Raw genomic sequence first — 23,681 nt, forward strand, 5'->3', positions numbered from 1 at the left:
CATTTTCCACTGCAGGTGATCTGTGCATCCAAACAGTGACACAGTAGATTCTATCAGTTTGCTTGACCACATGACAGATAAGATGGATGAGTTGGAAAAACTGTAGCAGCAGCCAAATGTTCACTTTCAAAGTTAGACGCTCTCTTTGAAATGCTGAAGTTATATCAATTAGTTACGATCTCCCGCTTAAATATTTAAAATGTCCAACTGTTGACGTGTACTGGAAGCAGGAGCTGGTAGAAGAGTCACATTGCCTACATGTGCGGGAGCTGGGATAATTTAAGGTTGTCCTACCTTAAAAAACCTGGTTTACTAAGAGAAAATGGGTGAACCAAAACATTTTAAGCATTTAAATGATGCAACTATGCTATCACTAGACATATTCAGGAGGACCTAGACAGTAGACACTGTTTTTACAGATGGATTGAACCCAGATGTTTTATTATTATTAGGAAATTAAACTCAGCAGTAATTCGATACGTGTGCTAAATTGTTTTTAAAATGATTTTACTTCAGTTGTCTCGGCTGTTTTCTATGTTTTGGATTTTAGTGTAAAAAATATCAAAGCGATTTTAATGTTATTTATAATAAGTAATTGTTTGATGTTTTGGTTAATGGGCTTATTTTCTTTGATAGATGAGAGGATTGAAACCACTCATACTGGAAAACCGGTTAGCTTAGCTTAGCATAAAGACTGAAAACGGCTAGCCTGGCTCTGTTGAGGGTAATAAAATCCACTTACCAGCACCTTTAGAACTCACTGAGTAACAACATGTATTTTTGTTTAACCTGTATGATCTCTGCTGGTTACCTGGCAATCATGTTTAATTTTCCCCCTTGAAACACACATTAAGAATGGACAATTTTAATTTAATACATTTTATCAAATGCATTTTGTCACGATAAAAACAAATTACTTTAAAAAAATTGTTACAAAAGTTGTTAATGCCTTGGATATTTAGGATGGGTCTTTGGCATTAGTTAAGGGGCACTTGCGGTTATAGAGGAAAATACAATAACTATATATGTACAAAATAAGTCCAACCCTTGGATATCCTACCAACATCTATAGTTCTAGTGCTATTCATACAGATTATTCTTGACACAGAGTATACTAGCCAGTTCCCATTACCTGAAAAAAAAAAAAGCAAATACAAAAAATGTTGATCATCAACATAACTGCACAGACTGGTTATCCAAACTAAACCAAATTTAAATAATCTCCCCCTGGGATTATTAAAGTATTTCTGATTCTGATATCAACATAAGAACTATAAAGCGGAAAACTACCATACTACACAAGACCCCGTGTACTGTGTAACACCTTACCACATTTATCTTTAAGGAAGTTTAGAACCCACCCCATTAAAATAACATACTTGGTACCAGTGTTCATTTTCAGAGGCCATGCACTTAAACCAAGCATGCGCGCTGAGTTTTACAGTCTTGAGCAAGAATGTCCGTGTGCAGGTGAAATCCAGATGGCCCGTGACCTCGCCACAGCAACCCGATTCTCTCTAATAAGGCAACAGGAGAACCTGCAATTTAAAAAAGAAAAACACTTGCTTTGGGAAGGAGAAAACATGTAAAGGAAGTCTGGTATCAGATGCTCTGCTTTAGCAGGTCAAAAAAAAACACACACGTCAGCCTAAGCCACTAAAATAGGTCAACAATGGAGAGGTGCTAATGAAGTGTGAGGTCATCATTCTTAATACCATTGAAAGTTAATAAACATGGAGGAATATTACTCATGTGTATCAGGTGATTTGGGTATTTGTACAATGCTTCTGGGTCACTATTGTTTACCTTTAGACAATGAAAGGCTTTCATGTCGAAGACGTTGCCTTGGTCAACACTGTTGCAGCAGAATTGGCAGCTGGTGCTACCGGTTCGCTAAAGAAATAGGCCTAAACAACCAACCGAAGAAAGAAAGGAGAGTGTAAAATTGATCAGAAAAGCAATCATGATTAAGAGGAAACTACTGATAAATCAAGAACTAAAGCCAGTGTGTCTGTGAGTCTGTGTGCGGCAAATATTCAGTGAATGCAGCATCTGCACAATCCATTTATCTTGGTCAACCTTCAGACATGGGCTTACTTTGTAGACTAATTACACGAATGTGACCAGTCATTTGATACCCCTGTGCGCCTGACAGTATTCACATTAAGAAGTGCACTAACAGCCCGTTCTCACACCAGTTAGCCAATGCGGTCACAGTTTCCAGTGAAGAGTCCCCCCCAGGGAGTTGACCTGACACTATCAGGTACAGTCACTTCCCAGAAACAAACAGGGAGAGACATGCAGATATATTGTAGTGTTTGTGATTGACTTAGACAAGTTGGGTCAAAGCTTGGCCATGCTATTGAGATTACTGAGGACAAATGAGAGTGAGTCAATCATTGCCGTTATCTACACCAAGATGGACAGCTGCTTGAATCAACAGGATTAATGAAGATGTAGTTTGCCAAAGCAGGACAATGAATGTTGTATCTTATTTCCCCCCGAACAGATTTATTTTCCATATCTCCCAAATTTGTAATCAATCCTTACTGTTGGAGCCATTTTTGTATTTATTAGAATGAAGTTAATTTGTTCAACTATGGTAATTTCCCTGTTTGCACACTAGGTGGTATGAGGGGTAAGGGGAGGGCATGAATAGGTGAAGCTATGATGGTGTGTTGTTGCCGGTAGAGGCACACCGTTTTTGAACGTTGTCATCGTGTCACCTCATGTGTATCATATTGAGCCGCTTGTTTGTTTATATGCAAGTTATTATGTATAAGTGCATGCAGATCAGCGTTGATGGTGTACAAATAAATGCACAATGCCCATAGGGACGTTTATGAATACCTACTACACAAACACACAGGTAAAGCGTCAATTAGGAAAGTACAAATGGCAGGCGCTCAGTGGCTTGTAGGTTTCTTGTTTTGTCAAATCAAGCCATCACACTTGCAGTAAAGCAATGTAAAGGCAGCATCATAACTATGGTGAGCACAATTACCTTACAGCCAACAGCGAGCAGGACGTTGAGCACAACAATGACCGACATGATTGCTATGATAACTTTGGGGTGGTCATCCCGGACTGCAGGCCAGAAAGTCATCACCAGAACTGAGCCAGAGAGGCAGAGAGCCACCACGATGGAGCACCACCTCAGCCATTCATATGGGATAATCCACAGGACCTAATATATTAAAAACAGTGCGTTTTATAAATGTATTCAAGGGGAAATAAGTAATTATTTACTGCCAGGATTTGTCATCCATTGCAGCCACATCACATTGTATTAATAACTGTTACATCTATTATTCTGAAATTAAGATTTCAGGGCTTACCACTGCTGGTATGTAAATTGCAAGGGAATATCCATACACACAGACAATCTCCATGAAGGAGTATGACACTAAGCTCATGATCTTGTTGTTTCTCCAAAGCAGCAAACCCCAGAGGCCAAGGGGCACAAACCAAGCATAGCTGAAGATTGCTGTTGCAGCTATAGTCACTAGAAAACACAACACATTTGAAAATAAAAGTATTTAAGCAACAGTTTCCTCTTACATTCAACCTGGAAAGGTGAGCCACAAATACCAACAAATAACAACACTGACCTTTTCGGAACTCTGGGGTGTACTTATAGTTTGGTTTGCCCAAGTGCACCAGAAAGTTGGATATGTTTCCACTGATGGCAATGGCAAACACAAGAGTGGTGCAAATCCAGAATGGTCCTGAAAAGCACAAATATCAAGCAACAGTATCTTAGTTTGGTTTCTTTAAACAACATTCATTACGAATGTTACCAAATTTAAGCTCCAGTACAGAACAGGGACACGGTATTCTCTTATTATCCAAAGCAAAAAGATGTCAACCTCTTATTGGAACATAGATGTTAAACAGTTTAAGTGCTAACCATAAAGATCAGGATTTCTACGTAGGTGGACATGAATGAAGTTCTTTCCAGGCCATGGCAGCACTGATCCAATGATCCTTTCCTTCACCTGAAAGAAATGTCAATAACTGTTACCTGTGTAAGCTCATAAAAGCTACATTTATTCTGAACCACTCCATACTACAAGTCACTAAAGTTGTTCCATCGATACCAGTATCAGAAAAGCCACTGATACTGCCTAAAATGCTGGTATTTGTCTCAGTTAGTACTTAAGTCTGATCTGATACCACGTAACTTAGACCCTCCAAAAAAAAAAAAATCAACATTAGAATAATTTATTTATGGCTGTCAAATTAGATAATACTTTCTGTGGCATTCATTCTCTATATGTAGAACCTGAGCCATGCTATACAACAAGGATAACAATAATACAAAATCCATAAAGGGTTAGAAGTATTCAACTGTTATAAATAATAAATTATAATGTATTTTTTAATGTATTGGTATAAAATCAGTCCTCTATATCAGCTGATAGGCAAGTTTAGGTATTTGAAACTGTATAGAGAAGGAACGTATCGGAACATCTCTACAAGTCACAGTGGTAAAGAGTCACTCAAATAGGTTTTAAATATATTACGTGATGGGTCTCAACGTCAAAGAATCTTTGGTAGTACTCAAACGTCCAGAAGGGGACACTTTTCATTTGCCCAGAGAGAAGCTTCAATGAAAAAAAATGGAGAAAAGCAAAATTAATCAAATACATACTTGATCCAACAACATTTGATAATTCACAGAAATGTGTTGGGGGGGAAAGTGTTGTGCAGACCTCTGTCCTGTCATCACTGGCAAGTGGGTCCTCGTCACCACCATCAGGAGTGAAACCAGCAGCTTTTCTCTGGTTGTCAGGTTTCATATAGTCATCTTCAATGCTAATGGTGGTTGCATCTCTGTCGGTTTCCAACAGATTGCCAGCTTCTTCAAATTCTAATTCATAACGTGGATAAATGAAAAGTATCAATCCAAAATGTTAACATTTGTTGTAGGCATTGTTGCACACCAACGTATCACATTGCCGCACAGGGACGGTTCTGAGGGATGTGAGAGAGCACAGTAAACTGTTGTAAAACGTCAATGAAGCAAATCAACTAAAACATCAATGGAGCAACTTCATTTCCTAATAACACTAAATGCTGTGGAGAGGGACACTTACCCTGAAACTGGAATGGATCATTTATCGACGCCATTGACACGGATTCACTCCCCGTGACGTGGTTCGTCTCTCAGAAACTCTTATCGGCAAAACAACTTGATTATAGAAAGCTGTAGAGGAAAGAAACACACATTGTTAAGCTCCTAAGCCGACTCATTACTTCCCCGTATGTTGTCTTCAACGTTGTAAACTATGAGTAAAGCAGGAAAAAGGAAACAACATTAACGTTTTGAGTTAGTTAACTACCAAGTCCTTGACAGCGCATCAACAACTTACATTAACTGAGCTAACGTTAGCATAGCACTTACTAAGTTTACTGCCCAACGTAACTCTAGTCCTCAGTTGTGTTTAAAACGCAACTTTAAAATACTTTCGGTTATTTTCTTCAAAACTGTGCATGCTTACCAAATTATCTAAATCATTTCACTTCTCTCAGCTAATGTTAGCTGGAAGAACAGGAAATACTAGCCATGTAAACAAGACTTCTTCCTGTTACCAGATATTTTCAAAGTAAGGGTTTGAACTTTTATAATTTAACATATATTTAACGGTGTCGAGATGGGTTGTAAAGGGTGGTTTTTAGAATTTTATTAAGGGGATTTTTTGCGACTTACTTGGTATTTTGCGATCTTGAAACGAGTTTCTAATACTAGTGGACTCTTATTTTGAAGTAGGCAAGCAATGCCCACAACTGATAACTTGCACGGTAGGCTACAACATGGAACTTCACATAATGTTGTGCTAAACAAAAACCACGAAAGTGGTAAGTAACTTGGCGAAATAAGCGAAATAAGACGATGAACGATAGGAAATGAAAAACAGGAGTCTTACTTAAGACTTAGGGGTCCTTTTGGTCTTAGCTCAGTCAACCGGGGACCATGGATTAGCTAACTAGCGAGCTACCTTCAGTTTCTGTAACGTAAATACTCGACTTAAGGTGTTCAACCGGCTTGCTGAATAAACGTGTATGAGTTAAGAGTTTTGTCCTTTTCACACGAAAAGTAAAAGTGTGACCTTAGTATGGACAATAGCGCCATTTATGTCCGAGAAAGAGGCAATCTTCGGCGTGTCAGTGACATAGTCCTGGCACAGCCAAAGCCAGTGTCATCGTGCAGAAGGACAAACCCGTTTGTGCTGAGAAAAGAGCACTTCATATTCACCTACAATGCAGAAGGAAGTCTGAGATACACTACAAAATCTCTCTTTGACATCACTCTGTTATTCGTCGCTGACAACATTCACCATGTGGACTCTCTGGTGGGCTTTCCTGAGCAAATAGGAGAAAAACTTTTTGCAGCAGCAGAGGAGAATCGTGTATTTCTTAACGCAGACATTTCTCCCAAAGCCCTGCAATTATTCAGCGATGCATATGGGGAGATGGTGCTCGGATCCCTCTGCCTGAGAAATAGGTAAATTATAGTGGCAACACACCTCCAGCCTGCCAGTTTCATTTGCCAGAGACAGTCAACAGCATCTCTCGTCCCTTTCATTTCTGCAGATTTCCACTCTTTCACGAGAGGGTGGACGAAATAAAAACATTTCATAGTTTGAAGTGTCTGGATCTGTTTGGCTGCAGACTGGGTGATGATCATGAGATATTCCAGCATCTAACATCCAGCTCTTTGGCAAGGTAACACCTTACTTCTCAGCCCTAAAGACGTGATGTGGAGAATTTAAGAAGCGATGGTACTAACACTTCTACCTTTCTTCTTCAGCAGCCTAATTCAGCTTCTCATTGGTGGTAACAGCCTGTCAGATGTTGGCCTACAAAGATTGACTGCGCCTATCCGGATGCTGAGGAAGGGACTGGACTGTCTTCAGTTACTTGATGTTTCCTGTTAGTAACCAAAATATCATATGTTTTCACATTGTTGTGGCAGCACATATACCACCACCACTTTAAAGGACTTTGAAGTTGCCATCCCTCCTTAAGATGTTGATCAATTATTCTGTTTCTCATACAGATAACCCAATCTCAGTGAGGGCTCTAAGATACCTCAAATGCCTCCCCAAACTTGAAAATCTTGATGTATCTGGGACCAGTTTGAAGGTACGACAGTAATGGTTGTGTGCAACTCTTGGCTGCAGCTTTATTGTAATCTAAATGTAATTTATACCTCTAGCTTTGCACAGGATTGAAGACAACCATATGGGACCTGTTGGGACTCATTTATTCTGAGAAACCACTGGACACCTTTGATCACTCAAGGTGTAAAACAGAAGGTTGGGCAGAGCAGGTAAATATTTTCAGATGTTGATAAAAGTAAACACTGTTCTTTAATTATAGGCTAAATGTGTCAGACGTAGTGCTGTTTGACATCTCGTAACATGCATGAATAAATGCGTGGTTTCATTTTCAGGTTGTAAACCAGTGGGAAACAAGTAGCTCACAAATGCCAAAACAGAAGAAACTGGATGAATCCAGAACATCAGCACTTCGCTTTTGTAAGATCGTTTTACAGCCCATTCACATTGTAATAAGCTATTTTTAAAAAAGTCAAGATTATGACACATTACCTAAGACAATCTTGAAAGTGTTTTTGTTCTCTAGTTGGCAGGCAGACGTTTGTCAGAGAAGTACTGAATGCAGCACCCATGGTATGTGAGAGCGAGGAAGAGGCCAAGAGAGAGAGACTGCATTTCTTCAGACCTGCAGCAAACCACCTCTTACCAGAGAGACAGACTCCTTCAACAACAAATAATGACGTGAATCCTTCAAGGAACAATATCAAAAAAAGGCAGCGTCAGCCAGAAGGATGTGACAGTTCACATCAAAGTCCTCCCACAAAACGTTTGTCCTCATCACCCCTTACTGCAGAGGACATTGACTTGTTGAACAGCTATTGAGGTATGCATCTATGTAGCATTCCACAAAGAGCAGCTTGAGTGTGTCCGTGAACCGGTAACATTCAGGCTCAAATGAGCAAGAATATTTTCCAACACTGGTGAACACTTTCTTCTTAGACTCCTTTTGGCATTGTTTATATATATTTTATAAATAAAGTTTAGCAATTTGTGTGTTCACTTCCTCGCCTAACATTTTGTTGTTTTGAAACTAGCTGATTAATAGAACAGTGTGCTCATCAGACCAAATACGCCAGTGTTGGAGTGGAGGCCAATTATATCAATATTGGATTACCGTCTGGGCCAAGTGGACAACTGCCCAGGAGCAGTGTGTGAACTGGTTCCATGCTAATTTAAATAAGCATTTGTTTGGTAATAGCACCGAAGCTCATAGATAAGATAGGGACCTTAAAAGGGCAGTTTGGATTTTCTTGAAGCGGGGTTGTATGAGGTACTTATACATAGTCAGTGTATTACCTAGTAAATGATGGTCAGCACCAAACAGACAGGAGCACTGACATGTAAGTTGCTGTGGATGGGGGCAGCAACAAAATGTTCCTTAGTCATCTTAGGAAAAAAAGCCCACGCTAGATTTAGAACATTTTCATTGTTTTACCTTTGTCGTCAGACAGACACTACATTTTTTCAACGCATAAGCGCAACTGTGCCACACACTCCACAGACCAGCTGTTTGGGTCAGACTTTTTACGGTTTAGGGAGGATCCCTTTATGAGCTGAAGTATACAGAATAAGATCATTTGCAGAGGGAGACTGAACTGCCGAAAGAGAAAGAGGGGCAACTTCAGTGGAAACTGGAGGAAAGTGCTGTCTTGTGGTAATAAAGAAGCAAATATTCTAAATAGAGCATACATTGAAACAGAATTTTTTTTTCGGTGGCTACAAAACGTTTAGCTGCTGCCCCTATACACACAACATAGAAACCCACTACAAAAAAGCCAAACTATCCCTTTAATGTGGTTGCTTTATTATCTTATCTCACATCCCTGTTTTGAAGAGGGTCCTGGTGTATGGCTTGTGTTCCTAAGAGATCAGAACTGATTTAGCATTGCACTCATGTTGGAGACAATGAGCAGTCTTTTTTTTTTTTTAAAAAGGTATCAAAATTAATAGTTCTTTATTCCACACATTCTTCTTCCTTGGCAAACCCTGGTACATGACGTGATCTCCCGAGAATCCAGCTGCTGTGCAGGGTAGCAGCTAATGTATTCTCAGCCGGCTACAGGGTCGTGTCTAGATGCTAACCCTAGATTTGTAAAAACTCTTGGGAGTCTGGTCCAATACCTAACCTTAATCATGCAAATGAACTGCCTAACCATGACCATCTGACCACTTTTGCAAAAATTGGGTTGTCATCTAGACACAACCAGGTCTGGTAAGCTAACTCCTAAACCCCAGATTTTATAGTCCTCACCCCCAACTGATGCCAAGTGACACCACTGGAGGCAATTTATCAAACTTTGCATAGCTCCCTCTGAACCACAAAAGGCTTGATACGACTTTTCTTCACATGTGCAGTAGTTCTCCCCGAGACCTGCAGACAGACAATGCAGTGAAAAATCAGTGCAGTTCCGCTGTAAATCAAATTACCACACAGAAAACCTGGAGGCTAGGTAGTGTCCCATATCAGAAACACTGCATATAGCACAGTGGTGGAAAAAGAGGGTCAATCTCTGGTCCTCTAGTAGGTTATTTCACCCATGAATTCAATTTTTGTGTACTGTGCAATTGCTGCTTCTCTCATGGTCACCTTAGAGCAGTCCACACAAGCTAGTAAAATGGCTGGGTAGGCTACGTATAATGTAGCTATCAATTTTTAGATTCCAGGGTGACCTCTTTTAATTACAATTCCAGTGGTAAGCAAACCATGTGATGATTCATTGCTGCACATGGAAGCCCTCAGACTGTTCCCTATTACAGTGATTAGAGCGATAAACAGTCACATAGGACCGTAGTGCTTTTCCCTGCAATGTTGCATATACACTTTTAACAAAAAAGGTTTAACAATAAATGGTCGCCAGAGTTGTAAATTTAATGCTGTTTGCAAATATCACCATCACAGCATTTTAACCTGAACAAGAAACATACTGTAGTAGCATACAGTAGTGTAGTTTGACTTTTCAAGAGCTTTTTTTAAACATTAAGGCAGGGGCTCTTTTCTGAATGTCTCCCATTGAAAAGTATTACACTGGTTACTTTAATCCTGGCTACATCCTTGATGTGTTTACTGATAGACTCCAAGTTAGCTACAGTATAGGAATGAATAAAAAGTCACCCACATTGTCACACCATTGTATTTAATTCTGATCCATCATTATAAGAACAGACAACAGTGAAGCAGAAAAGACCCACTGTGTGTACCATCACTATTTATTAGCTTTTAGAGCATAGACGTGTATTGTAAAATTCAATATTGTGTGGAAATCACTGCAGTAGAAACAAGAACGAACAGGGAGAGTCTGCAATATTAGCACAATTATTTCTCCAAAAGTTGAGGGTATGAGTTGAACCCTGTCACTTCAAATCACAAATAGTTGTTTTTCTTACCATTTTTGAAGAAAATAAGCACACCAACAGAGAGCTAATGCACACATCAAAATTGAAGAAAAATCCCAAAACATATTTTACTTGTACTGCCATCACTATACTATAATGCCTCAATTATACCCATATACAGAAGAGAACCTTCACTTCAATTTTAAAAGCATCAAAAAAGGGAGATGAAACATATCGATACAAAATCTTCTGCAGGTAGTTACTTCAGTTTAGACCACATGAAACACAGGTCTGGAGCCAGAGGATAAAAATTAAGAAAAATATTATTCATAAAAGAGGAAATCCCCTCTCTGCTACAGCTTTGGCTTCTAGACGTCGGACTGGCCCAGGTTGACTTTGGAAGGGAGTGGCCCGGCCTCTTCCTCGGGCCCTTTGGAGGTAATGATCAGCAGGGAAGACGCTGGATATGGAGTCAGTTTCTGTTCCTTTACAAACTCCTGGTCACCATAGATGCTCAATTTCTGAAAAAAAAAAAAAAAAAGGAAAACTTCTGAAATATTGTTATGGCTTTTCCCAACTACAATCTTCAATTTTATTATAAAGCAAAAATGCTAAATATGTTAAAGAGAAAATAGAGTATGTTCTGCATTTCCAATTATCTGTTTCACATTACAGGTGCCATTTTGGGAAATGGTTAATACATCATTCGCTTTCTTGCAGAGAGTTGGATGGATCAATGCTACTTTCACATCTGTACGCTTAATATGAAGTTGCATTCAACAGCTTAGAACAAATACAGGAAATAGCTAGCATGGCTCTGTCCAAAAGTTAAAAAATAAAGATATATATTTTTTTCTCTGATTTGTACAAAAACGGTTGGCAACCAGTGGAAACTCTGGCGTTACTGATTCCACCCAAAGAAATAGCCGTATATGTTAATTTTACATTTATGTTTCTGTACTGATTAAACAATCAAGAAATAATGTATTTGTTTGTGAGTTTTAGAGGTGCTGGTAGGCAGATTGCAGATTGTTTCCTTTGGACAGAAACATGCAAGCCATTTCCAGCCACATGTCTACACTACAAACACATGAGTGGAGTAGGGCAATAGATCTTATCTAACTCGACAAGAAAGTGAATCAGCAAATTTATAAAAATGTCATTGTCAAACTCTTTTAACGATTGCCTATAAAAAAGCTATCAACCATAAAAAGAACAAAAACAAAACTACAGCACCCTGAAATTACACAACATTTATTTGATTGAGCATGTATGTTAATCAAAGTTAGAGATGCACCGATGCAGTTGGCCAATACCGATCTGGTACTACTGTTTACCTTACCATGTGAGTGAAGACATCGGGCTTGACAAACATTTAGCCTTGTTAAAAAAAGTTAAATTAACGGCTATAAATGTACTTAATATTATTTATTGACAAATAAAGTGTACATTAAAATGTAATATAAAACCCTAACTGGTGTTGAACAGCATCAAATTGCTGGATCGGTCGGCTGGAGCAGATATCCGATTCGGGTAGCGGATCGGTGCATCTCTAATCAAAGTGCCAAAGTACAGAGCTTACCTCAGCAGGTACATACTGGTCTACAGCAGTTGCCACAGTGGCACAGCAGATCCAGATCAGGACCAACACAGACAGGATCAGAGTTGTGGTGAGGATCCACCCTGGTAGCCAAGGATTCCTGAAGAGAAGAGATTAGATTATAAATATCTAGTTTTGTATTGCCATGCAACAGTGTTGGTGGTAATTATTCTGGTACAGCAGCAGCAGCTCAGTTTCAATGCAAAATAATGAGTAAAAAACAAAACAAAAAAAATAATCAAGCAACCAGGCACCATGAACCATTGCAACAACACACCCAAAAAGTAAACACATGAATGTGAAGATGTGATATGAACAGCTCAGTTCCCCAGCATATCAAGTAACCCAACAGACAACAAGCGCTAACATACAAATATTAAGCTTGTGTGGCTGGTGGTGTTAGGTCATGCTCTATGTAGCAAGTCAAACTAATTAAGTCCCTCGACAATGTAGATAATTGTGTGCTAACCAACCTTGAAAGACAGCTGAAGAGGTTGTATTCATCATCGTAGCTGCGGTCACCAGTCATATCTCTGTCCCTCTCCTGGATTAAAGTGCGATGATATTCTTTATAAACTGGGCTCAACCCAGGGACTTGAAAATGAGAAAAAAAAGTTACTTAACATGCACATATGAATATGTTCATTTTCCTTGGTGTAGACTTATAGATTAGAAACATTCCATTTTTTCTTATTGTGAGCACATTTCATGAAAAGACGAAAAACACTATGTATTTTTGTGGACCACATTGCAAAGAGGAACGTAATAAATCAAGTTCTCACTACACAGACAGACAATACTTGTAAAGATACATTCATTGCTGTTTTTGTTCTATTTGTAACATTTCTTGACAATAAAGAACTGTAGAGAATATCCCTAACTTCAATCGATTAAGTGGATTTTAAGAAAATTGACTGGAGGACTTACAGCCCTTCTGTGGCTCCTCTTTAATGTCCTTTTCCACTTCAAACTGGGAGAAAAACTTAACTTCCGGTTCAGTCTGTTGAATAGAAGACAGAAACTATTTCACAGTGATCTTCATTACATTTTTACGATAACAGGATGTTTGCAATTTTGCATACACAATTAGGGCTGCAACTAAAAATTACTTATTTAATTGTCAACGAATCTGTCAATCATTTTCTCAATTAATAATTAGTTGTTAGGTCTATAACATGTAAGAAATGGTAAACAATGTGGATCAGCGTTTCCCAAAGACCAAGGTGACATTCTCAAATGTCTTGTTTTGTCCACAACTCCAAGATATTCAATTTATCGTCAGAGGAGGAATAAAACCAGAATATTCACATTTGAAAAGCTGGATTTAGAGAGTTTGGAGTTGAAATCTAATTGATTAAATGAGTAATCCCTGCAGCTCTTTGCAGAATGTATAGCTTTTTTCCTCTAATTAGTACAACAGCCTACCTGGAAAATGACAACTTTGCCATCATCAGCCTGGAGGTAGAATGTCCATGTGGAAGTGATGAAGCTGTGGGCCTGACTCATTACATCCTCCCAAAGCCCTCTGACCAGAGTCAGTGGGTACAGCAGGTGAATCCTAGGCATCATGGCCTCCAACTGAAAAAAAACAACCCAAAATAAAATACTACAGCACACTGTCCTGTACTAAGAGATCTATCTCACCCCAAAGACCACTAAGGGATCGTTATATACGTGTACCTGCTCAAGACGTTGCTCAGCAAATGGAAGCTGATTCTGACAGCCCAAGTTGCATGCATATTGTTCATCAGATTGGACGTAGGCTTCATGACAGGCTGCACAAGTGAGGTGAGGTGGTGAGAAGAAGGTAACAGATGGTAGAACAGAGTTTCAGACATAAGAGAAAGAGGCGATTAGAGCAAGTCGAATTTGAATTGGGTGTGGAAACATGGGGCTGATTACATTCAGGATGTCCCGTTTATAGCTTCACAGTAGACCAGGCGATTACACAGATACACAGAGGTATCATAAAGTCCTGGACTCTGTACACTGGGGAATTAAATAGGTCAAAGGCTCAGAGCATAGCTTACTTGATTCACATTCAGATTTGGTCTGGTTCAGACCATCGCTGTCACGGACAAACTGACAAATGGAGAACAGACGGCAGCCTCTCTGACAGGCATACAGTTCCTCCTCCTAGGAAACAAGCAGGACCAGTTGATCGACTCGAGAATGAAAAACAACAGTAGTCGTGGAAGGTGACACACTTAACTTCACCTAAAACATTTAATTAAACAAAATGCGTTGTGACAAAGTATACAGACCCACTTTTGCTTCACCAACTTACCAAACGTTAGCTCACGCTAGCAGACATTACTTTCCCCATCGAAATGAGTAACATTACTCACCCGTGGATATGTGTGCAAACTGTATGTCATTTCGCATGACTTATGGCAGGACGCTGTGTTTCCCAGGACGCTGTCGAATACATCTGAAGATGCTGATGTGCACGCAAGCAAGATGAAAAGTCCAAACATACAGACAAAGGAGGAAACAGTCCCCATTTTGTCTGCGAAAACCTAAACAAACAACACGCTCTTCTTCCTCCTCCTTAATCGGTCCGTTATCTCGCGGGAACTCTGCCTCACGCGAGACTGTTACTAAACGTTTTTGCTTTGTTTAAGTGCTCCTTGTAAAGGCCTCGACTCTTCAAATTTAGTAGAAAATCGACAATAATCAGCGTGAAAATGCCCGATTGTTACTCTGGGAATTAAACCGTCCTAGTTATACATCATTTTGAGCATGGTAGACTCATATGAACATGAGTTATAAATCATTTTAAGTTTTTTAATTTTACGCATACAAGTTTGAGTTACATGGTATTTATAATGTATTGAATTTTGGGGCCTATGCCTCTTGCGTTTTTTGTTTTGTATTTCTTTAGTTCCTTTTGTGCCATTATAGCTAAGCTTACAATTGTTTACCTTATTTATTTCCCACTTTGCTGATTGAGTCTGTTATTTCCGACAGCACCTAAACGCAACATTGGTCGTGCCTACTCATGGCTCGAGTAGCATCTGTGTTTATTAGCGGTAGCAACAGCTAGCTTTAGCAAACAGATTTGCCACAGTTGCTGTTATGAAGGAATATATTAATCAGTGGAGTATGAATGAATGACTTTAATGAAGATAGCAGTGGGTTAAAGACAGTGAATTTCAAACCAAGATTAGAGTTGAGTTGATCTAACCAGGCATATAACTGCTAACAACAGTTAGCATTTGTTGACTCTGAAACCTGCTTCTGACCTCAACTAAGTTAACGACAACTAGTTTCCTTGTATTGAACAAAACTAACCAGTCTCATGGACAAGTTTGTAGTGCGGCTTCCCAAGGGGGGCACACCTAAAAAATCGAAAAGCACCGAAAAGGTCTATAAACAAACTACAATTGAATCTTTACGGGTGAGCTATCAGTCCTACATGTGAATGATCAGGCAAATTCAATGCTACTGTGGGACAGATTTACTAAGTCACTCATTGGCCCTGTGATTGTTACAGAGGGTGGTTGTGATTGAGGACATCATACGCTGCAAGTCCATCTTGGAGCTGCCAGGACAGGACAAGGACAACCTGCTGACTGCCCTGACGGAGCTGAGCAAGAAGATCCCATCCAGGGAGGTGCTCAAGTCCACCAAAATAGGTAGACTGACTGAAGACCATTCAAGAAGTTATTGAACCACTTGCTCGTTGCTATGCTGACATCCATCCATTAATTTCGAATTTAATTTAGGACAATGTATATTTATAATATATATATTTATAAATAAATGAATCGTAAGTATCTGAAAAGGAACACACACATACCCCTTATTCACCTGCTTACAATCACATGTTCAATTTTACACTTATTTCTATATGTACACCAAATCATTTACATTTACACTCTAACGTTAGTCAAATATTTACAATGCCATACAAAAAGAGAAAGAGAAAAACCCAAATATACAGTATGTCTTAGTAAGATATCTCAATACAATCAGTATAACCAGTATCCCACTCATCGTCGCCTACCCTCATCCCAATGTCCTTCTAAAAAGTTCTTTGTACATCTTTTTAAACTGAATTATACTTGTGCTTGGGTTTACTTCCTGGTCAAGATAATTCCACATATTGCTGCGTAGAGCACTGACACGATGCACTTTAATGTGGAAAACATAAACACGCATGAGTCGTAAAATGTTTCTATTTTATTTGGTTTCTGCTCAGGAAGTCACACGGGTTGTAAAACAACCAGGCCGACTTGAGATACAGTTCACAGGTTGAACACACTGCATGGTCACAAGTCATGAGTTGTCTTTCACTGAAGTGTTACAGCAGCACTATAACTCAAAAGAGCAAACAGCTATCAAGTCTGTTAACCTCAAAAATACCAGGCTCTCTATCAGATTCACATTACACAAAGTAGTTCGATGCATGATGAAAAAGCCTCTTTCTCTCTTAAGGTCACTCAGTCAACAAAATGCGGAAGCATCTGGACCCGGAGGTGAGTTCAATGGCAGCAAAGGTTTACACTGACTGGAGGACGTTCATTGAAGAGAATTCCAATAAACCGTCTATTGAAGTGCGCTCCGACAAACAGTCTGAAGGACTCAGGAGCAACGCAAGAAGACTAATGTCTGAGGCCCTGGGGGTCAAGGTGAGAAAGAGCGTCTCACTGAAGTCCAATATAATGTGTTATACTCATTCTCGTTATCCCACTCCTAATTCACATTTTACATTTCATTGGTTGGGATCATTTGGAAATCTAAATTGATGGACAATCTTTTATACATTCCATACGTTTCTTTCTCATTACAAAAAAAAAAAAGTTTGTTTGCTGCCAAAGTCCATTGAAATCATTTTGTATATTTGTTTACTTATGCTTGTATGTTTTTTTTTTTCTCTTCTCATCTGACCTACAGGAGGATTCTGGCCTTATAGACAACATTGAGAGAGAAGTGTTTCACCAGAGCTCCAGGTTAGTCAGCGGTTCATACAGACGGACTGTTAGAGCTCTGGTGTTTGCTTTCAAACACAACCCTGAGATCAGAACTCAAGTGAAGGACAACACACTGACAGTCAACCGGCTGGTTTCTAAATACAGGAAATAAATGGTATTGAAGACCTCTATTAACCTGATATCAGACAGAATTGTCATCTAGGTGGAGTGGGCGGCTTCAAAGTTCTGGACCCAGACAAGACCTCTATCTGTTTGACTTGAAATTTCTCAAGGCCTTTTAATGCATACACATTTTATTGTTATTAATATTGTTTTTAAAATATTCTTTATTTTCTATAAAGGAGATATAAAATATGTTTACACTTTGTGGCACATCAGCAGCCTTGCACTGTTTTATGAATGCATGTAAATCACAGTCAAACTAATGTAATTTATTGTGGGTGTCCCTTTGTACTGGAATCTTAACATTTTTTGTTGACGTTTTTATGCTGTTTTGTGAACATTTTTATACAAACAAATGATTGAAAATATGACAACTTAAGCATTCCAGTCCTTTCTTTGGTGGATAAGAGAGAGGATAAAATATATACTAAAGGAGCACCAGCCAAATGATAGCAATCACCATGAGAATAACAGCCAGAACACAGATGCTGATGAAGACAATATCACTCAGGTCATGAGGCACAGCTTCTGGACCCCCTACGCTGTCTTTACTGTCATTGTCAGTTTGCTGGGCCTGCTCCTCGAGCCGACGCTCCTCTGCTGAAATGATTGATACTGATGCTATCTTCCGCAGGGCATCACACTGCACTTTATATTCTTGCACGTTCTGCTGCTTCCCGTCAGAGAAATCAATGTAGAGTTTGTTTACCAGCACGGTGATGTTCCGGTGTTTCTGTAAGGGATCAGGAGTTACTGTATTAATAGAAGCAAGTGTCGTTAACAGCTGAAGTACAGTAAATCATTGCCTATTATGGTGTGCCAGTAACTGATATGAGACTGTGGCTAATCACCTGGCCAGCAGTACCACAGTTGACAAACTGAGCAAGTATCTTGTACGAGGTGGCAGTCAGCTGGGCGGCACAGGTCGGATCTCCCAGGTAGATGCTCTCACGGTCCAGCTGAGGTAAGGATTGCTGTGGTATCAATATGGTGAATTCTGATCTTGTGCAGCTGACGTTTACAGGTACCACTTAGATTTGGGGGGAGACACAGTTCACACTTTGGTTTCAATGCCATGGGAAAGAGTCGTTTGTAGAGATAAAAATGTGGCACCTGAGATTTAGACTGATCATTGAAAGCAGTAGGTGGTTCATGACGTAAACCTACAGCACCCACTATATACGTAGAATTAACTACACAGGGGACATTTACCTCCAAGATAAGAAGCAGTGAACCCTCTGTGAGCCTCATTTCTGTCTGTGCTGAGGACCACCAGCAACTTGTTGCCCTTTGAGACGAGGAAGGGAGGTTGCTCCCTGCCACACCAGCGTCCCAGCAGGGTGTCTGTCTGACTGTTCCCGTCGTAAACTGCAACAGAGTCATAGTCACACTCATCCGACAGACTGTTGCGGTCCTCCAAGTCCATGACTGGGAAGAATAGTTTGATGCGGTATCCAGCTGCTAGAGTGATGCTCCAGTGGCAGTTGATGTTGTTTGGGTAGATTTTTGGGAAATGCGGGCTGCTAAAGTTGCCACTTACAGCTGACATGACCTGCTGGCATTCACCTGCAAAAAAGTCAATCAGATAAGTTAAGTCAACTTTACTCTTTATTTGAGATTACTGAGTTCAGTTCGGTATTGCAGTTGTAGGAGATTGCATCCACCGTTAGATACACGTGAGTCTCAGAAGTAAAAGTTTGTGTTTATAGAAGTATTTCATTGGCAAAACAGATTACTCGTTCAAAGTTTAAAAGGAATAGTTTCACATTTGAGAGAAAAATCCTTATTTGTTTTCTTGCTAAGAGTTAGATGAAAAGATTGTCACTCAGTTGTGTAAGTATGAAGCTATCAATCTTCTCATATAACTCATCATAAAAACAAAAAAACAAATATGCATATTTCCCAAGATGGCAAACTATTCCATTAAAAGCATGACATTTTAAACATTTATTCTTATCAAATAAGTGATGATTAATGAGGCAACAGTAAATCAAAATTTGTGCCAATGTCTTTTTGCAACTGTTTTTGGATTTTCACCCTCTTTCCAATTATTCTTTGCTTGACACGATCAAATGGGGACAGTCTGTGATCGGTTGTCTAAAAGTTATTCTGCAGTGTTTAAATTGGATTCACGTCTCCGCTCTGGCTAGAAAACTCAAGGTGGAATGGATGGTGTGAGATGGGTGATGAGCTCTGCTCTATTCAGCCATAGTGCTTTGTATTGAAGCAGAGGTGTTCAATTTTCATTTCATCAGATGACAGGATCGTTTGTGTCATGTTCTACAGTAGGTCTTTCATCGGCCCTGTTTCAAACTTTCAGTATGATGTAATGCATTTGGATTTCATGGTTGCTTTTCTGTTCTGAATAGGAGAATGAAAAGAATTTCTATGAATAAGTTGCTTTATGTAAACCCAAAAATCTGACTGATTGGTCAATTTCCCGCAGGGTCAAACACTGAAAGCACAATGCATACTGATGTTTAGTGTTTATTTTTTTGAGTACAACTAATCACATCAAACTTTCCTACCTGAGTAATAGTAGGCCTTGAACCCACGTCCACCAATGTTGAAGTCAGATTTGAAGATTACCAGGAGATGGTTGGAGGTAGTGACCATGTCTGGGGGTTTATTCGCCCCGCAGTATTTGCCCAGGTGACGATGGGTGACTGTCGGACCATCAAACAGGGCGACAAAGTCAAAATTACATCCCTCGTTGTTTTCCAGCTGGAAGTCCAAAAAGACCAAGGTGACCACGCTATTGTTGGACACATGGATGGCCCAAGAACAGTCAGCATTGTTGCTGTATTCCTGAGGGTAGCCTGGACTGGAGATTACACCTGATAGGCCAGTTAGGACTCCACCACACATATCTAGAAAAGGATGGAAGGAAAACTCATATGCACCTTACATTTTTCTTTTTGAAAAAGTAATACCAGAGATGACAGTTAATAACCTCCAGAGAGGGTTGTAAAGATTGTAAAGATATTCAAGGACCCTGGAGGATACATTCTAATGGCTTTGGTGATCCCCTGACTTTTCCTCCAGCACCAATATGAGATTAACATTTTTTTTTTTTTTTTTTACTGAAATGTCTCATAAGGTAATGGATGGATTATAAAGAAATTTGATTCACACATTTATGGTCCCTGGATGAACTGTAATAACTTAGATTCCCTGACCCTGGGTCAAATTTCACTTTCACTTCAATACAGTTCAAAACACAATTTTCAGAGGCATGTAGAGTAGTAGAGTAAACACAGGAACATTAAAAAAAATGCAAGGATAAGCCGTATGTTAATGCAAAATTAAGCTGCAATCACTACGGTAACAATGACATAAGAAGGATATTAGTGCAAAAATAAGCGGTACACATTATGTGTACTTGTAATGACATGAGAATTATAGTATAATGCAAAAGTAAACTGTGCACATCATGACAATAATGATAACGATATCAGAATGATGCGTTTTGCCTAAATGCCTGTAAAAATCTAATGACGGTCCCATCTGCCTCAGCTGTACTTTGTGTTTGGTGCTTATTAACGAAACACACTAAACACAGATGATGAACATGGTACAGGATATCAGCCAAACATAAACATGGTGAACACAGAGTCACGAGCATGTCTGAAGACTCTTGTTTCTGTATGATGTTTTGGTGAGATCCAAGTTCTCCAAGTCACTTAAGGTCAAGAAGTTTTAGCCCAAAGACATGACTTATGGTAGCGGCAGAAAATCAACTGAAGTTTTGGGCAGTAGGCCGACTGATCCCTGTCAGATTTTATCAGATATAATGACTTACCTTTTCTGTAGCCAACACTGAAGCCCCTGTAGGCCACATGGCGGTCTGAATGGAAGATGATGGACATGACGTTCCAAGAAGAGGTGAACTGTGGAGGGGAGATGTCACCACAAAAAGTCCCAAGGAGGTTTCCCTCATCCTCAGATACGCCATTGTAGATCTTGATGTAGTCGTAAGCACAGTTGGCATGGTATTCCAGCTCAAAGTGGTGAAAGGTGAGGAGGACAGAAGAGCCCTCTGCCACCACAATCAGCCAGGAACAGTCAATGTTGTAGGGATACAGCCCCGGGAAGTTTGGACTGGAGATATTGCCAGATGGAGCAGAGAGGATCCCTCCACATTTGACACCTTTGTAATGAAAAAAAAAAGTGCAGCTTTTTCAGCTCAAAAGAAGAGGAAAAAAAGATACCGAATATGATTTATAGCTCTTTCCTTGCTTACTTATTTGACTTTTTTTCTAGCAACCCGATACAACCTCTGAAAGTGCATTACAAGCTGACATTGAACAATTGAGCCCCAACCTTCTCTGTATATACACTACCTGCAAGATAAAGCACTTCCATCCGATTTAAGCTTTGCTCTACCACGATAACAAATAGCAACTCACCTTTTTTAGAATCAGCCTTGTCAACAAGCAGTAGTAAATGAATCACTATAGCCACCCTGAGACTCATGTTGTTATTGTTGATATGGCTTTTGTCACGCCTTAGCTACAATTCCAGCAGAGACAAAAAACAACAGCAGTGTCTGAGCACACAGCCTTGAGACATCATCAGTGGTGCCTGCAGAGGTAATAGGACTTTGAAAAATTCATCCACAGCCTGAATGAGAAACCTGATACCCAAGTAAACCACGTGTTGTCCTCTTCGCTAAATTTTAATGACTGATATCCAATGAGCATGAGTGGCTTGTCAGGACACGGAGAGTTGGAGAGATGTTATACAATTTTAATGATGGTCTCACACACATGCACACACACACACACACACACACACACACACACACACACACACACACACACACACACACACACACACACACACACACACACACACAAACCAACTGCAAGTAGAGTTGATAGAAGAGAGGATGAAACAGAGGACGATGCTCACATTTGTCACTCATATAAAGGGCTTCATTAGAGCAATGTAAGCAGGGGCGTTAATGTAGACAGTTTCAGGCAGTGCACTTACACTGTGGGTGGAGAAAGATGGCCTTGCAACAACACGCTCTTAAGAGTGATTCAGACTTTCACCTCGGAAATACGCCTGTGTTTAAAGAAGGTACATGCTCTATATGACCTTGAAAAGGTAACCCATCCATCTCCACCATCTTTCATGTACAAATACCTCGGGCTGTGGCTGGACAACACACACAAGCCACCTGTACAGGAAGAAACACAGCAGGTTGTACTTCCTGAGGAGACTGCGGTCCTTCAACATCTGCAGCAAACTGCTGTGGATGTTTTACCAGCCTCTGGTCACCAGTGTCCTCTTCTACACTGTGGTGTGCAGCATATCCAAGAAGGACATCTCCAAACTGGATAAACTGATCAGGTGGGCCGGCTCTGTGGTCGGCATGAAACTGGACTCGCTGGTGACGGTGGCAGAGAGGAGGACACCGGAAAAAACTGCTGGACATTGTGGACAATGCGGGCCACCCCCTGCCTGTTCAGTGGAACCCCCTGCACACCGCATTCAGCGACCAGAGGAGCCTGTTCAGTGGAAGGCTGCTCCTGCCCAAGTGTAGCACCAACAGGCTCGAGAACTCCTTTGTCCCTCAGGCCATCATCCTCTACAACTCCTCACTCAGGGGAGGAGGAAATAAAGAGGACAGAACGGAAGGAGTGGGAGCCACTCACTGTGCAGTTGATGGTTTGCTCTTACATACCTGGGCACTTATCTCCTTTTTTGTGCAATAACTTTATCCACCACTTAAGTGCAATAATTTATCCTTACTGCTCATTTCTGTCAGATACAGTCATACATATTTTATCTTATACATTTCCTCTACATTTAACTTATCTGATTTAACTTTCCGTGAATTTTATTTGACCTTACATCTACCTCATATATATTTGACTAAGAGTTTATTGTTTACTGTATATTGTTATTTTTTTATACTTTCTGTATTTATTTAGCTAAGAGTATATCGGTTATCTTATACTGTATTTTCCTCCTCCCTTGTGTTTTTGTAAGCTGCTGGAAACTCAATTTCCTTGCGGGAGTCATCCCAAAGGCATCATTAAAGAGAAGTCTAAGTCTAAGTAAAATAGTCAGAAGTAATGTATATATTTTTTGTTAAATATACAGCCACCTCCTCTCTGGTCATGTGGTATAGGCTTAATTTTACCATAATCTCTCGCCTTTATATCAAATAGTTGTGCACTTGTGAGATTATTGCACCAAAAAATGCCATCTGTCAAAGTCAGCTATCATTTCAGCACCACAGTGAGTTTTCATGTTTCAGCCAGCACTTTGATCGTCAGAGAGCTTTCCATGGTTCTGATAGCTATATATTTTACCCCTCTGCTTTCCCAATAGCCTAAGAAAGTCATTTGGCTGTGAAATCCAACACATTGTTGGTAAAATATATATTCACCTGATGATGTGTGTGTATCAATGATTACTTCAGAATAGTAAGTAGTAATAGTGTGCAAGATCCCAGAACTATTGATTTAGTGGAGTGAGTTCTTGTGTAGAAGCAGCTTAAGCACGAGACAA

General features: G+C 39.9%; 5 protein-coding genes across 6 annotated transcripts; 2 read left to right on the forward strand and 3 right to left on the reverse strand.

Moving 5' to 3' along the window:
* Positions 1-872: 872 nt before the first annotated feature.
* yipf1 (Yip1 domain family, member 1) lies at positions 873-5,562 on the reverse strand. Of its 2 annotated transcripts, none has more exons than XM_083928732.1 (10): positions 5,505-5,562; positions 5,100-5,209; positions 4,716-4,873; positions 4,527-4,607; positions 3,911-3,998; positions 3,612-3,728; positions 3,339-3,505; positions 3,005-3,187; positions 1,807-1,907; positions 873-1,538 (listed from the first exon to the last, which is right to left on the reverse strand). In XM_083928732.1, the coding sequence occupies exons 2-9, from the start codon at positions 5,131-5,133 to the stop codon at positions 1,827-1,829; spliced, it is 909 nt and encodes a 302-aa protein (XP_083784858.1). In that variant the 5' UTR covers positions 5,134-5,209; positions 5,505-5,562; the 3' UTR covers positions 873-1,538; positions 1,807-1,826. The 2 variants fall into 2 exon arrangements, with proteins under 2 accessions (XP_083784858.1, XP_083784857.1); XM_083928731.1 differs by having other exon boundaries at positions 5,408-5,544.
* A 343-nt stretch (positions 5,563-5,905) lies between these two features.
* Positions 5,906-8,069, forward strand: lrrc42 (leucine rich repeat containing 42). The gene is made up of 7 exons (XM_083928736.1): positions 5,906-6,508; positions 6,598-6,729; positions 6,815-6,936; positions 7,064-7,149; positions 7,223-7,336; positions 7,460-7,544; positions 7,651-8,069. The coding sequence occupies exons 1-7, from the start codon at positions 6,120-6,122 to the stop codon at positions 7,944-7,946; spliced, it is 1,224 nt and encodes a 407-aa protein (XP_083784862.1). The 5' UTR covers positions 5,906-6,119; the 3' UTR covers positions 7,947-8,069.
* A 2,178-nt stretch (positions 8,070-10,247) lies between these two features.
* On the reverse strand, positions 10,248-14,623 carry tmem59 (transmembrane protein 59). The gene is made up of 8 exons (XM_083928050.1): positions 14,406-14,623; positions 14,088-14,193; positions 13,738-13,832; positions 13,483-13,635; positions 12,985-13,057; positions 12,531-12,651; positions 12,040-12,157; positions 10,248-10,978 (listed from the first exon to the last, which is right to left on the reverse strand). Exons 1-8 carry the CDS (start codon positions 14,559-14,561, stop codon positions 10,826-10,828), a joined length of 975 nt encoding a protein of 324 aa, XP_083784176.1. The 5' UTR covers positions 14,562-14,623; the 3' UTR covers positions 10,248-10,825.
* Positions 14,624-15,170: 547 nt separating this feature from the next.
* tceanc2 (transcription elongation factor A (SII) N-terminal and central domain containing 2) lies at positions 15,171-17,404 on the forward strand. Its single transcript, XM_083928504.1, has 4 exons — positions 15,171-15,457; positions 15,554-15,695; positions 16,498-16,691; positions 16,957-17,404. Exons 1-4 carry the CDS (start codon positions 15,359-15,361, stop codon positions 17,143-17,145), a joined length of 624 nt encoding a protein of 207 aa, XP_083784630.1. The 5' UTR covers positions 15,171-15,358; the 3' UTR covers positions 17,146-17,404.
* A 179-nt stretch (positions 17,405-17,583) lies between these two features.
* Positions 17,584-21,632, reverse strand: cdcp2 (CUB domain containing protein 2; the record flags this gene model as incomplete). The annotated part of the gene is made up of 6 exons (XM_083928002.1): positions 17,584-17,889; positions 18,008-18,186; positions 18,369-18,722; positions 19,685-20,026; positions 20,959-21,306; positions 21,566-21,632. 6 exons carry the CDS (start codon positions 21,630-21,632, stop codon positions 17,584-17,586), a joined length of 1,596 nt encoding a protein of 531 aa, XP_083784128.1.
* Between the last annotated feature and the right edge of the window lie 2,049 nt (positions 21,633-23,681).

Source organism: Echiichthys vipera (assembly GCF_963691815.1).
Source record: "Echiichthys vipera genome assembly, chromosome: 15".
In the NCBI taxonomy this organism is placed as follows: domain Eukaryota; kingdom Metazoa; phylum Chordata; class Actinopteri; order Perciformes; family Trachinidae; genus Echiichthys; species Echiichthys vipera.

Excerpts from the sequence above, each read along its gene's own strand:
- yipf1 (XM_083928732.1), bottom strand. The coding sequence starts at position 5,133 with ATGGCGTCGATAAATGATCCATTCCAGTTTCAGG. Across the intron at positions 4,874-5,099 it reads TGATCCATTCCAGTTTCAGG|AATTTGAAGAAGCTGGCAAT; the intron begins GTAAGTGTCCCT and ends GTTATGAATTAG. Across the intron at positions 3,999-4,526 it reads TTGACGTTGAGACCCATCAC|GTGAAGGAAAGGATCATTGG; the intron begins GTAATATATTTA and ends CATTTCTTTCAG.
- lrrc42 (XM_083928736.1), top strand. The coding sequence starts at position 6,120 with ATGGACAATAGCGCCATTTATGTCCGAGAAAGAGGCAATCTTCGGCGT. Across the intron at positions 7,150-7,222 it reads TATCTGGGACCAGTTTGAAG|CTTTGCACAGGATTGAAGAC; the intron begins GTACGACAGTAA and ends TTATACCTCTAG. Across the intron at positions 7,337-7,459 it reads CAGAAGGTTGGGCAGAGCAG|GTTGTAAACCAGTGGGAAAC; the intron begins GTAAATATTTTC and ends TTTCATTTTCAG.
- tmem59 (XM_083928050.1), bottom strand. The coding sequence starts at position 14,561 with ATGGGGACTGTTTCCTCCTTTGTCTGTATGTTTGGACTTTTCATCTTG. Across the intron at positions 13,058-13,482 it reads GCAAAGTTGTCATTTTCCAG|ACTGAACCGGAAGTTAAGTT; the intron begins GTAGGCTGTTGT and ends TCTATTCAACAG. Across the intron at positions 12,652-12,984 it reads AGAGGAGCCACAGAAGGGCT|TCCCTGGGTTGAGCCCAGTT; the intron begins GTAAGTCCTCCA and ends CTCATTTTCAAG.
- tceanc2 (XM_083928504.1), top strand. The coding sequence starts at position 15,359 with ATGGACAAGTTTGTAGTGCGGCTTCCCAAGGGGGGCACACCTAAAAAA. Across the intron at positions 15,696-16,497 it reads GCTCAAGTCCACCAAAATAG|GTCACTCAGTCAACAAAATG; the intron begins GTAGACTGACTG and ends TTCTCTCTTAAG. Across the intron at positions 16,692-16,956 it reads CTGAGGCCCTGGGGGTCAAG|GAGGATTCTGGCCTTATAGA; the intron begins GTGAGAAAGAGC and ends TCTGACCTACAG.